Source organism: Molossus molossus, unplaced genomic scaffold, assembly GCF_014108415.1.
Source record: "Molossus molossus isolate mMolMol1 unplaced genomic scaffold, mMolMol1.p scaffold_m16_p_30, whole genome shotgun sequence".
Taxonomy (NCBI): domain Eukaryota; kingdom Metazoa; phylum Chordata; class Mammalia; order Chiroptera; family Molossidae; genus Molossus; species Molossus molossus.
Window position 1 is genome coordinate 1461343 of NW_023425367.1, and position 14776 is coordinate 1476118.

General features: G+C 37.5%; 1 protein-coding gene across 1 annotated transcript in view; it reads right to left on the reverse strand.

The window, feature by feature from the left end:
• Positions 1-14776, reverse strand: part of LOC118643102 (lysine-specific demethylase 5D-like) — a 36711-nt gene that overhangs the window by 905 nt on the left and 21030 nt on the right. Inside the window, 8 exon segments of the mRNA XM_036280996.1 lie at positions 2043-2190; positions 2306-2433; positions 2519-2700; positions 2970-3090; positions 3092-3159; positions 3932-3966; positions 3969-4051; positions 14607-14768. Coding sequence (XP_036136889.1) covers positions 2043-2190; positions 2306-2433; positions 2519-2700; positions 2970-3090; positions 3092-3159; positions 3932-3966; positions 3969-4051; positions 14607-14768 — 927 coding nt within the window.

Below are 14776 nucleotides of genomic sequence, written 5' to 3' on the forward strand. Positions count from 1 at the left end.
AGGGACACCAAGTGGCTGCCACCAGAATGACCCAACCAGGGCTGGGGACAAAACTGCAACCGAAGTACATGCTATGAGCGGGAACTGAACCTGGGTTTCTCTGAACCGCGGTCAATACTCTAACCTCTGAGCCAAACTGGCAGGGCCTCTGCCCACTTTTTAATTGGATTTTCTTTTGTTGAACTGTATGAGTAATTTATTTATTTTTGATATCACCTTTTTATCTGATGTATCATTGGCAAATATGACCTCCTACACAGCCAGTATAGTGTTTCCTCAAAATATTTAAACTGGAACTGCCATTTGACCCAGTAATCTCACTCCTAGGAATATATCCTAAAAAGCCTGAAATACCAATCAGGAAGGGTATATGTACCCTTATGTTCATAGCAGCTCTATTTACAACAGCTATGATCTGGAAACAGCCCAAGTGTCCATCAGTAGACGAGTGGATAAAAAAACTGTGGTACATGTACACAGTGGAATTCTATGCAGTTGAAAGAAAGATCTCTTAATCTCTGAGACAACATGGAGGGACCTGGAGAGTATTATGCTAATTAAAACAAGCCAGTCAGAGAAAGGCAAGAATCACATAATCTCACTTATTTGTGGAATATAATGAACAAAATAAACTGATGAACAGAACAGACCCAGAGTCATGTAAGTAGGGAACACACTGACAAACCTCAGAGTAATAGTGAGTGGGAGGGCAGAAAGAAATTAATCAAAGAATTGATAGGCATGTATGCACAACCAATGGACACAGACAATTGTGAAAGAAGTAGAGGAGGAGATAGGAAAGGAGAGGAGGGTGTCAATGGGGAAAAAAGGAGGCACAAGTTATTTTGCTATGCTTTGAACATTAAAAATAAACTTTTAAAAAATTAATTGTGTGTGAATTCAGGAATGTGTTCCAAATATATTTTGAAACTAAAATTGACATTTTAGAGCCCTGAAGAAGCCTAAAGAAAACATAAAAGACAGTATTTATAACCTTTATTATTTTATCCAAATATGAACCTTGACACTGTAAGTTGACTGAAAAACAAGGAATGGTACAAAATGGGTAGTATAAAAGCTCTTAGTTATTAATGTTTTCTAGGACAGCGGAGTTGATGAAGCAATAGAAGACATGCTTACTGTATACTTAATGATGGAAGAAATGGGTAAATACAACAGTGAAATGTTTGAGGATAGCCATTAGTCTGAGCTACAAACCTATTTGTATGTCAGTCCTTATGGCTGAGGGTTGTTGTACACAGGTTCTGCTAATAAGAAAAAGGACAATGCCTTGATTAACTGATTTAAAGTAGTTTTAGTTTTTTTTTCATATCTGATGAATGAAATATTCATATGTATATTAAAGAATTCTTTGTATTCAAGGAAATCTTACTTTGACATAATTAACAGCTCCTGTTCTATTTTTATGTGAAATTTACAAACCAGTATATATAAATAATCATTCACTTGATTTTTCAGCCAGAAAAGTAGACATATATATTTGACAATCAGTAAGTAAGTAAAATTCGAGATTTCACTTTAACTCACAAAGCCAAGAAAGGATTATTTGGAAATCTTGATGTCTAACACATTTATTAAATTTGCATAAAAAGTATGGTAGGACTGTAGTTCTTCTTTCCCATCTTCATTGCTATTGTTATTCCTGCTGGGAGTCTGAACTATAAGAATTCCTCAGAAATAATGCAGTTTCACATTAAAGCAAGTCATAATCTTGGTGGTGGTAGACAGTCTTGCCTTCAATATGTAGAAAACACAACACCCATGAAGCACAATAAAATGAGCTATGCCTGTAGATTTATGTTTGAAATGGTCTATTTCCAATTATTTATAGTTCATCTGATATTCTTTTCATGTCTTTGCCACTGTCATAACCTGAATCCATGATTGTTTAACTAGGTTATCTATAACTTTTGTTCACCAATATGGCCATATATTACTTACTAACTTTTGCTATGCACATTATTTATAGTCTATCCATATTCACATAATGCCATTCTTTTTTGCCCTTTTCTCTAACATACCTAGCCTCTTGACCACTGACCAATCCCAGGACTTGGGAGTCACAAGTTTCTGCTTTATTCGGGCAGTTCTTCAGGTGATGAAGCAGCTCACTATTAGAAAATTGTTTCTCACGAGCTGCCGATTCCAGTGACCTTAGCTCTTCAAAGCCTAGAGACAGAGTAAAAGTTGCCAGAGGTAGACAATGCTACCAAAAGCAGGACAAAGGAGGCTGAGAATGCTGAAACAAAAAAAACAACTTGGTGCTTGATTTTTCATCACTTACTGCATTTCTGGCCCTTCTCTACCTTCAGTGCCACTTGCACTTTATTATTGGCCCAGGAGTCAAAGGACTTGGCACAAATCTTCAGCTTATGCAGCATGGCGGGTAGCTCATCCAAGGTGTACTGACATCTGGGAAAAAAAGGGGGCAAAAAAATGCACATCTGGCTCTGCTCTGTAACCTTGTCTTTGTCCTCTTAATAGGCACCATGCTCACCGCAGGTACTGCTGGCTACTTGAGCAACTGCACAGGTCACTGATGTGGGAAAGGCAGATAAGGCCCTCTGGGCAGTCATAGCAGGCCAAAGCTGATAGGAAGCATGTTGTCTTTAACTTGATGCACTGGCGTTCATCATCTGAAAGCAGCTTGAAAACCTCTTGTTCAGCCTCCGTGATACCCTGAAGGATGTTTAACCCACATATACTGTAAAGACTAGAAGCAGGGTTGTTGACACCCCATATCAGCCAACAATGAGCCCTTCTGTGGGCTCAACTTTGTCAGGATAACTGTAGAAAAATTGGAAGAAAAAATATAAACACATACAGTCTCTATGTCTCCATTTCAAGATGTATACTTTGTGATGTAGTACAGAGTGCTTTTTGTCTTTGTCTCTCTTCCATAATCTACTTGACTAAATCTGTAAGCCCTATCTCCACCACCCACCCACCTTCTCCACCAGGGCCTTTTGTAAACATCGCTCCTCCTGTATCATTAGGAACATCTCCTTGTGGACAGCCACAGCCAGATTCAGGTCCAACTTCTCTGGAAAGGTGGCCATCTTGCAGATTCTCATGGGAGAAGACACAGTAGCGCCAGAGCTGGCAGTAGTGTTCAATACACTGACATCCAGCAGGTAGCTGCAAGTAATTTAACACTGTGTAGCTATCTGGGAATCACAGGGCTTGGTTGCTCCACAGTGACCTCTACTTTTATTACTTATGCCTGTCTATCACTCAGCCCACTGTTGTAGCTCACTGTCCTTAGAATCCAACTTGTCTTTAAGCTGCCCTAATGAACAACCTCAGAGACAGCAAGATGAACAATGGGGAATGTTATAGAGGGCTTTAGCCCCATAAAAATTAACCAGAGTTTGACCTTCACTGGGAATTTGAAAAGCAACATCCTTCAGGAAAAGGGAGGACAGAAACGGCCCCAAGGCCAGTGTCCTGCATGCTGTGTAAAGAAACTGATAGGGAGAAACTGAAGCTCCCTTTACCCCATACAACTGTAACTGTTAAACAAGTGTGTATTGCACCTGACTGACCGCTGATATCCGTCTCGAATTTGTTAGTTTTTAAAACTTGGATAATGGAATGAATAGCAGGATAGATGTATGCTGACCCAGTTCACCCAGTTCCCTTTCGCCTCAGCTCCCTCCCACCTTCGTTCCCTCCTGCTTATTGCTAATTGCCCCCGCTTCTGTACAAGCAGCTTGCTTGCTCTGCTAAACTCTTGAATGACCCCTGCCCTCTATAAGCAACCCTCCCCCTGAGCTCGGGGCTTCAGTTCTCCTCTGTGTAGGTTGGCTGCAGTCCCTGCGCAGGTAATAAAACATCCCCCAAAACTGAAAAATGGAGTCTGAGTGTGGTCGATCTCCTGGGTTACAACACCACCACATCCCAGACTCACCCAGTCGGCAGTGCAAAAGTTGACAGCCTCAGCAAGTTGTAGCCTTGGTTAAAGCCGTTATGGTAAATCCAAGGAAAAGTAATGACAAATTCTCCTGCACACTGATTTGTGCGAACAACATAAAGTAAGACACAGGAGTGTTTAAGTGAGCATTAATAGAATGTGGGCTTAAGATTGCCTTTGAGTCCCCTTATAGGTGTGAGGCAAAGAAAAAATATAGGCTCTATCTTCCTGCATGTGCCTTAAAGGAGACAATGACAACATGAAGTTAAAAGTAATACTGAGCCCTAGCCTGTATGGCTCAGTGATTAGAGCATAAGCACGAGGACAAAGGGTAGCAGGTTGAATCTCTGGCGCCAGTCAGGGTCATGCAGGAGGCAAACAATAAATGTATCTTTCTCATATTGATGTTTATCTTCCTCTCTATCAATGGAAAAAGAGCCTCTGGTGAGGATTAAAAATTGAACAAAAGAGTAATATTCAAAACTCTGACGTGGTGGCTCAGTTGGTTGAAGCAACGTCCCATACACAAAAAACACTTTTGGTTCAATTACTGGTCAGGGCACATATGGGAGGCAACTAATGGATGTTTCTCTCTTACACTGATGTTTTTCCATCTCAAATCAGTAAATATATCCTTGCCCTGGCCACTGTGGATCAATGCTTAGAGCATTGGCCCACAAAGTGGATTGACTGTAGGTTCAACTCCAGTCAGGGACATGTACCTAGGCTGCAGGTTCAATCCCTAAGCATGTTCAGGGAAAACCAATCAATGTGTCTCTCTCACCTGGATGTTTCTGTCTCTCCCTTTTCCTTCTTCCTTTCCATTCTAAAACTCAATGGGAAAAAAATATCCTCAGATGAGGATTAACAAAAAATAAAAATAAACATCCTCAAGAGAGGATTTAAAAAAGGAACATTTAGAGAAAGATACAAATAAAAATAACATGCAATTCAAGAAACATAAATGATCTAAAAACATGTGAAGAAAATTCTGAGTTTGTTCACTTAATAATGTAAATTTAAAAAGTCAGAATATAATGACACAAGAAATAATGAAAACTCCAAAATTTCATTGCCCTACTAAAACAATTCACATATTACAGCCATGTCATTTGAGCCGCTTTACCAGAAAAGTGTTACTTTGTACTCTCTAGGAAACCACTGCAGCCACAGCAAACAATTCCTCTCTAGCAGGACTGTGAGGGAGAGGGAACCTTGGAAATTCAGGTATGCTATTCCAAGCAAATAAAAATCAATTGTTCTCCTGTAGGAGTCTCAGAAAATTCTTTTTCTCAAGATATAATAAGAATTCCACTCCCTCAAGTACAAGGTGGGGATGAGGATTTCTCTCCATCATTAACAAAAGCATTTTCAATACTCTGTGATAGAATCACAAACTTCAAATACCAGGAGTACATTTAACAAAAAACAACAATGACAACAACAACAAAGTAACTTCTAAATTTTTGTCAAAATAACATCAACCTATCTACAACCCCTTCAGTCCAATCTCAGCATCTACAATGGGGGCAGTAATCTAAGATCCTGCTGTAACTTGCTGGTGCCACATAGTGCAACATGATCCTATATGAGAAAAAGTGAGGAGGTATGCAGGACTTGCCTTTATTTCACCTACCTCACAGTTTCCCCAAAATATAAATGGATTAAATTCCTACATTCTATTTGTTGAAAGTATATTAAGTCACAGCACTGCTATCTGTGGTAAAGGAGACTAGGTAAAAAAAAAAAAGGAAAGGTAAAGGGCTACTTGAGAGTTAAGGGATCTGAAAAAGCTCCCACATATTCCTGGGAATTAAGAAGGCTAGGATAAGTCATGAGAAGACTATAAGCCCCACCTCTGGCTGACTTTCAAGTAAACAAATTACCAGAACTACCCCAAAAAGCAGCAACGGTAAGAACTGGAAGGGGTATAGTGAGTGGAATCTGCTTTCCAGACTTACCACAATATAACATTCAAACTATCCAGTTTTTAAGAAAAAATTAGGAGGCATGCAAAGAAACAAGAAAGTATGGCATATTCAATACAATTATCCATTGAGATAGCCCACTGGACTTACTGAAGAAAGACTGAAAATAAACTGTCTTTTTTTTTTTTATCCTCACCCGAGGATATTTTTCCATTTTTTGTACAGATAGAGTGGGAGGGAGAGAGAGAGAGAAACATCGACGTGAAGGGACATATCGAGTGGCTGCCACCCGCACGACCAACCAGGGCCAGGGACAAACTGCAACCGAAGTACATGCCCTTAGCGGGAACCGAACCCGGGTGTCTCTGGACCGCAGGCCGACACTCTAACCGCTGAGCCAAACTGGCCAGGGCGAAAATAAACTGTCTTAAATAGGCAAAAGTTAACTTAAGAAAAACAAAATGACACACCACAAATATAGAATCTGAATAAAGAGATAAAGATTAGAAAAAGGCAATAGAAAAGTACTCTGAAAGCTAAAATGTAGAATTGGAGTGAAATTCACTGGACAATTTAAATAAATTTGGGAAAGCAGGGAAGAATTGGTGAGCTTTAAAATAGGTCAAATAAGCCCTGGCTGGTTTGGCTCAGCAGTTAGAGTGTCAGCCTGTGGTCCAGAGAGACCTGGGTTTGGTTTCCACTAAGGGCATGGATTTCGGTTATAGTTTGTCCCTGGCCCTGGTTGAGTTGTGCGGATGTCAGCCACTCGATGTGTCCCTTTCACGTTGATCTTTCTCTCTCTCTCTCCCCCTCCCAATCCATCTGAACAAAAAGTGGAAAAATATCCTCGAGTGAATATAAAAAGATATATTGAAAAAAATAATAGTTCAAATAAGCCCTGGCTGGTGTGACTCAGTAGTTAGAGCATCAGCCAAAGCACCCAAAGACTCAAGGGTTAGATTCCCATTCAAGGCCACCAACCTGGGTTGCAGGTGTAATCCCTGGCCCCAGTGCAGAAGGCAACCAATGGATTGTCTCTCTCACAATCAATGTTTTTTCTCTACGTCCCTCTTTCTCTAAGACTGATTTAAAAAAATACTGCCCTGGCCGGTTTATCTCAGTGGTTAGAGTACCATGCCACAGACCAATGAGTCTTGGGTTTGATTCTGGTCAAGGGCACATGCCTCAGTTGTGACTCATCGCTAGTCCTGGTCAGGTCTGTAAGAGGCAGCTACTCAATGTGTCCCTTTCACATTGATGTTTCTCTCTCTCCCCATCATACTCTGACTGAACAAAGGTGGAAAAATATCCTCAGGTAAGGATAAAAAAATAAATACTGAAGGTCCTTCAAACTGAAATGACGCTAGAAAGTAAACACACTAGTAAAGGTACCTAAATAGGCAAGCATTACAGCAATAATTGAATTATTTATGACCCTGTTATTTTCTTCATAAATGAAAAGTGCATGAAACAATAATTATGAAACTATGATACTGGAAAAATGTGACAATAAAAATATAAAGGAAGAGAGACAGAGCTAAATAAAACCAGTTTATTTTGTTGTGGTTTAAGTTACTATTTAAGGTAAGTTAGTGTTACTTCAAACTGGATTGTTATAAATTAAAATAGTAATTGTAATATGATGGGAACTAAGAATTATAGCAAGGACACACATTAAAAAAGAACACTAGGAAAAACCTCTTCATCACACACACACACAAAAGTAATGGAAGAACTGAGGAATAAAAGATATGAGATGCAGAAAACAAAGTGGAAGAAGTTCTTCCTCATTGATATTTATATTAACTTCAAAATTAAACACTCAATAAAAGCAAATATTGGCAGAAAGAAGAAAAACCATGATCCAACTATATCTTCTGTACAAGAAACTCATCTAGATGTGAAGACATAAAAGTGAATAAATGAAAAGATATATTTCATGAAAATAGTAACCAAAGGAAGCTGGGTTGGCTATATAAATATACAATATATACTTAATTGACAGGGCCTTTTACTTAATCATTTTAAGTAAAAAACTATTCTGACAAAGAAGGTCATTATATATTGATAGAAGGTTCAATTAGTGAAAAAGATGAATTAAACACAATACAGAAACATAAAACAATCAACAAAATAAAAAAATAGCTTCTAATAATTAACAAAACTGGATAAACATTTAGTAAGATGATGACAAAAGAGAAAAGACTCAACTTATTAAAAAATAAAAAGACTCAAATTATTAATCTTACAGAAGAAAATGGGTAAGAGAGTAGTGAAAGACACCAAATTATATAGTGCAGGCAAAATTCACAAATCATAGTGATAGGTATGTGTGACAGTGTGCTGAACATACATGAGAGGAGAAAAAAATTAGTAAGCAAAAATCATGAGGGAAGAAATGGTATATAAAAAAAAGAAAGATAACATTTCAGAAATGAAAGGGAGCCTCATTTCAACAGTCGTTTCAACAGATGGAAAAATATGAGGGGAGTGGACATAAAAGTGATAAAAATAGTGTAGAGGTTAACTTGGACCTTATGAAAGTTCATAAAAGAAAAAGTGTTATGAAAAGACACAGCACTTTCTATTTTTCTTATACACATTCAAATTTACTCACTCTTTTCTAAAACTGGCTGATATAAATCAATCCTGGAAATTCCTTAGTCTGACACCACTCCCAGTCCCATGGCTTTATAAAATTAGAATTTATACAGTTAACAGAAAAGCAATACAATTGAGGCTCATTAATAGCCAGCAAGCACCTGCCCCACTCTCTGGAAATCCTCTTACTCTGGACACTTGAGGGATTTTTTTCATTCAGTTGAGGGCTACAACCCAAGGCTCATCAAGTAACTGAGACTAATGGCTTATAGGCAAAAAGCAAAAGGACAACTAAACCTTTCCTGGACTTGCAAATCTACCCATGAAAGATTTGACAGTGGTGTTTAATGTTGGTCCTTCCACACTCATCCAAACCCAGTAGAGGGAGTCACAACCGGTGTAACACCAACACCCACAGGGGAAATTTGGAAGGCTCCAAAATCCACTGACAGGACCCAAATGGAGAAACAAAGAAACAAATCCCAAATAAAAGCAGAAGATAATTGGACAGAAGATGAAAATAAATAAAACAGTATTGAGCAAGACATCAGAGGGCAAGTTCACAGTAGTAATCATGACAAAGCTCAACAGCATGAGTAAAACTATAGAACTGAAAAACAACCAATTGAAAATAAAGAATGACATAACAGAAATAAAAAACACATTGAGAGAAATAAGCACCAAAGTAGTGAAAGCTGAGAACCAGATCAGTGAATTAGAAGACAGGGTAAGAAAATATCATCCAAACAGAAAACCAAAAAAAAAAAAAAAGAAAAAAAAGAAACAATGAAAAACAGAAAGACAGCATAAGAGAACTGTAGGACAATATGAAACATAACAACATCCACATCATAGGAGTTCCAGAAGAAGAAAATGAGCAATGGTTAGAAAATATGTTTGAAGAAACAGTGACAAAAAACATCCCTAACTTGCTCAAGGAAAAAGGCATATAAGTACAAGAAGCACAGAAAGCCCCAGTAAAAAGAACCCAAACAGACCTATACCAAGACACATAAAAATCCCAAAAGACAAAGACAGAGAGAATCTTAAAGCAACAGGTTACCTATAAAGGAACCTCAATAAGGTTATCACCTGACTTCTCAACAGAAACACTACAGGTCAGAAGGGAGTGGCATGAAGTAATCAATGTCATGAAAACAAGGATCTATATCCAAGACTACTCTATCCAGTAAGGCTATCATTCAAAATAGCACATCAAATAAAGAGCTTCTCAGACAAAAAAAAAAAAAAAAAAAGGCTAAGGGGATATATTAGCACCATCCAGCAATGCAAGAAATGTTAAAAGGACTGCTGTAATTAGTAGAAGAAATATGAAGTAGAATATAACCACAAAAAACAAAAATGGCAATAAATAAGTACAATCAATAATAACATAAAATGTAAATAAATTGAATGCTCCGATCAAAAGACATAGAGCAGTTGACTGGATAAGAAAGCATGAATCATATACATGTTGTTTACAAGAGACCCACTTCACAAAAAAGACTCTCATAGGTTGAAAGTGAAGAGATGGAAATAAATCTTCCTAGCAAACAGAAAGAAATAAAGAGCTATGGTAGCAATACTCATATATGATAAAATGACTTCAAACAGAAGGCTGTAACCAGAGACAGAGAAGGTCATTACATAATATTGAAAGGGTATATCCAACAGGAAGATATAACCTCGGTACACATATATGGACCCAATGTAAGAGCACCAAAATATATTTAAAAACTTCAGGAAGACTTCAAAGAAGAAATAGAGAGCAATTCAATCATAGCAGGGAATTTCAACAACCCACTGACATCCCTGGACAGATCCTCTTGACAAAAATTTAACAAAGAAACAGGGACTCTTAAATGATGCACTAGAACAAATGGATTTAATAGATATCTACAATGATTACACCCTACAACTGCACAATTCACATTCTTTTCAAGAACACATGGGACATTCTCAAAGATAGACCTCATGTTAGAAAACAAAGTAATTCTATGCAAGATCAAAAAGACTGAAATCACATCAAGCATCTTCTCAGATCACAATAGCTTAAAACTAGAAATCAGTTACAACTAAAACATTTAAACACATGGAAGCTAAATAGTATGTTATTAAACAATGCATGAGTTACTACGGAGATTAAGAAAAATATTAAAAACTTCCTGGAAACCAATGAAAATGAACACACAACAACACCAAATCTATGCAATGCTGCGAAAGCAGTTCTGAGAGGGAAGTTCATAGCACTATACGCCTACCTCAGAAAACAAGAATAATTTCTAATTTACTAACCTCACAAATAAAGAACTGAAAACAAACAACAACAACAACAACAAACCCAGAGCAAATAGAAGAACTACTTAAGCATCAGAGCAGAAATAAATGACAGAGACAAAAAACAAACAAAAAAACAACAATTCAAAAGATGAATGAAATAAAGAGCTGATTCTGTGAAAAGATAAACAAGATTGATGAATCCTAAGCTAGACTCACTAAGAAACATAGAGAGAAGACCCAAACAAACAAAATCAGAAACTAAGAGAAGTAACAACTGACACTACAGGAATACAAAAGATCATTAACAGATACTATGAACAATTATACACTAACAAACTAAATAATCTAGGCAAAATGGACACATTTCTAGAAACACTTAGTGTCCCAAAACTGAACCAAGAAGAGATAGAAAACTTAAACAGACCAATAACAACTAAGAAAATTGAACATTTAATCAAGAATCTCCCAAACAAAGAGGCAGGCCCGTATAGCTTCAGGGGAGTTATACCAAACAAAGAACTAATACCCATTCTCCTCAATTTTTTCCAAAAAATTAAAGAAGAAAAAAGACTTCCAAACTTGTTTGATGAGACCAGCATAATTCTAATTCCAAAACTAGATAAAGACACTGCAAAGAAAGAAAACTACAGTCTTCCCAGGCCAGTTTGGCTCAGCAGTTAGAGAATCGGTCTGCAGTTCCGAGAGACCCAGTTTCAGTTCCCGCTAAGGGCGCATACCTTGGTTGCAGTTTTGCCCTGGCCCTGGTTGGGCTGTGTGAGTGGCAGCCACTCGATGTGTCTCTTTCATGTCGGTGTCTCTCTCTCTCTCTTCCCCTCCCACTCTATTTGAACAAAAAATGGATAAAAAACAAAACAAAACAAAAAAACAACTATAGGTTAATATCCCTGATGAACATAAATGCCAAAATCCTTATCAAAATATTAGCAAATCGAATGCAGCAATACATTAAAAAAATTATTCACCATGACCAAGTGAGATTCATTCCAGATATGAAAAACTATTACAATATTCACAAATCAATAAATGTGATACACTACATAAACAAAATGAAGGATAAAAACCATTGGATCATATCAATACATGCAGAAAAAACATTTGACAAAATCCAACACCTATTTCTGATAAAAATGCTCAGCAATGTGGGAATAGAGAGATCATATCTTGACATAATAAAGGCCATGTATGAAAGACCTACAGCCAACATCATACTCAATGGGCAAAAAATAAAAGGATTTCCCTTAAGAACAGGAACAAGACAGGGATGCCCACTTTTGCCATTCTTATTTAAGGCAGTACTGCAAATCTTAGCCATAGCAGTCAGACATGAATAAAAAATAAAAGATATCCAAATTGGAAAGAAGGAAGTAAAACTGTCCTTATAAGATGATATAATATTGTGCATAGAAAAACCTGAAGACTCCTTTAAAATTGACTAGATTTAATAAATGAATTTGACAAGGTAGCAGAATACAAAATTAAGATCAAGAAATCAACGGTATTCTTATACACCAATAATGAACTCACAGAGAGAGAAACTAAAATAACAATCCCAGCCCTGGCCAGTTTGGCTCAGAGGTTAGAGTGCCAGACCAAGGACCAATGAGGCATGGGTCCTATTGTGGTCAAGGGTGCAAAGCTCATTTGCAGATTGTCCCTGGCCCTGGTGGAGTCCTGCAGGAGGCTCCCTCACATCAATGGTTCCTCTGTCTTTCCCTCTCCTCCCTCCCACTCCGTCTGATAAGTAAAAAGGAAAAGAAAAAATACAAAACAAAAAACACAATCACATTTCCACTACACCAAAAAAATTAAGATATCTAAGAATAAACTTAACCAAAGAAGTAAAGGACCTATTTCCAGAAAATTCCAAGACAAAAAAACAAACAAACAAAAAAAACAACACAAAGATATAAAAAAGTAGAAACATGTACCTTCTTCATGGATTAGAATTAATATCATTAAAATGTTCACACTACCCAAAGCAATCTACAGATTCAATGCAATTCCCCCTAAAATACCAACTACATATTTCACAGAACTAGAACAAATACTTAAAAAGTTTATATAGAACCAAAAAAGACCCCAAATATCCACAGCAATCTTGAAAAGGAAGAACGAAAGAGGAATCACAATACTGAATATCAGGATATACTACAAAGCCACTGTAATCAAAACAGCCTGGGTCTGGCACAAGAACAGGCATATAGATCAATGGAACAGAACAGAGAACCCAGAAATGGACCCAAGACATTATGCTCAATTAATGTTTGACAAAGGGGGCAAGAACATAAATGGTGTTGGAAAAATTCCACAACTACATGCAAAAATGAAGACAGACTACCAACTTCCACCATATACAAGAATAAACTCAAAGTCAATAAAAGACTTAAAAGTGACTCATGAATTCATAAAAATTCTACAAGAAAATGTAGGCAACACAATTTCAGACATCACACGCAGCAGAATTTTCACAGATAGCAATGCCTAAAGCAAGAGAAACAAATGAAAACACAGAAATACATGAAACTAAAAAGCTTCTGTACAGCAAAAGAAACAACCACCAAAATGAAAAGGCAACACACTATATGGAAGAGCATAATTGCCAATGATACATCAGATCAGGGGTTAATTTCCAAAATATGTAGAATACTCATACAACTCAACAAAAGGAAGACAAAAACTCAGTTTAAAAATGGGCAGAAGAAGCGAATAGACACCTCTCCAAACAGGACATACAAATGGACAAGAGCCATATAAAAAAATACTCAAAGTCATTAATCATCAGGAGATGAAAATTAAAACAACAATGAGGTATCACCTCACACCTGTCAGAGTGGCCGCCATCAACAAATCATCACAAAAGTGCAGCCGAGGGCGTGGAGAAAAGGGGACTCTTGTACATTGCTGGTGGGAATGCAGGCTTGTACAGCCATTGTGGAAAAAGTATGGTGTTTTTAAAAAAAAATTAATAATTGATCTGCCGCTTTACCCAGTAGTCCCCACTTCTAGGAATATACCCTACGAAGGCTGAAACACCAATGAGAAAAAAATATATGTACCCCCATGTTAATAGCAGCACTATTTACAATAGCTAAGATCTGGAAACAGCCCAAGTGTCCATCAGAAGATAAATGGATAAACAGCTGTGGTACATATACACAATAGAGTACTATGCAGCTGTTATCCTTTGAGATGACAGGGAGGGACCTGGAGAGTATTATACTAAGCAAAACAAGCCCAGCAGAGAAAGATTAATATCACATGATCTCACTTATTTGTGGAATATAATGAAGAAAATGAAGTGATGAACAAAACAGAGTCAGAGACAGAGAGAGGAGTATGGTTCAGACTAATAGACTTCAGAGGTGGGGGACAGCAGGTATGGATGAGATAAACCAAAGAACTTATGTGCATGTATGCGTAATTAAAGAACAAAGACAACCATGCTGGGAAGGCAGGTGCGGGATCTGGAGGAGGCTGTAGGCAGGAGGGTAAAGAGAAACATCTTACAACAATAAATTAATAAAATTTACAAAAAAATAAAAAGCTTTTAGTTGACATTAAAAACAACATCCAAAAAGCAATACTAGACTATGAAGCAGATAAAAAGGACAAATCTAGGTTTCAGCTATTGCATTGTTAAATTATTATCTGATGTCTTTTCTCTTCCTCTTTGGATACTCTACTGATGTGTGTAGGTTGGCAGATTGACAGCATCACAGAATGCCTAGTTGCCACATCAACATGCATGTAACTTTATTTCCTTAAATCTAAGCTCTTCTCTTTCCAGCCCCTCCCTAGGGCAGGATTAAATTCCTTTTGTCCCTTATTTCCCGGTACTCACAGGAACACCATGAGACATAAGGGTGTTGGGATTCATTAGAGTATCCAGTTGGTGTAGAAGATCAGGCTGACTATCAAACAGCTCAGGTGTCAGCTTCTTCATCACCTCCTCCAAATGCTCTGCTGCCAGTGAGGGTACACCATAGCAGGTCTTTGGCTCACCCCTGCTCAG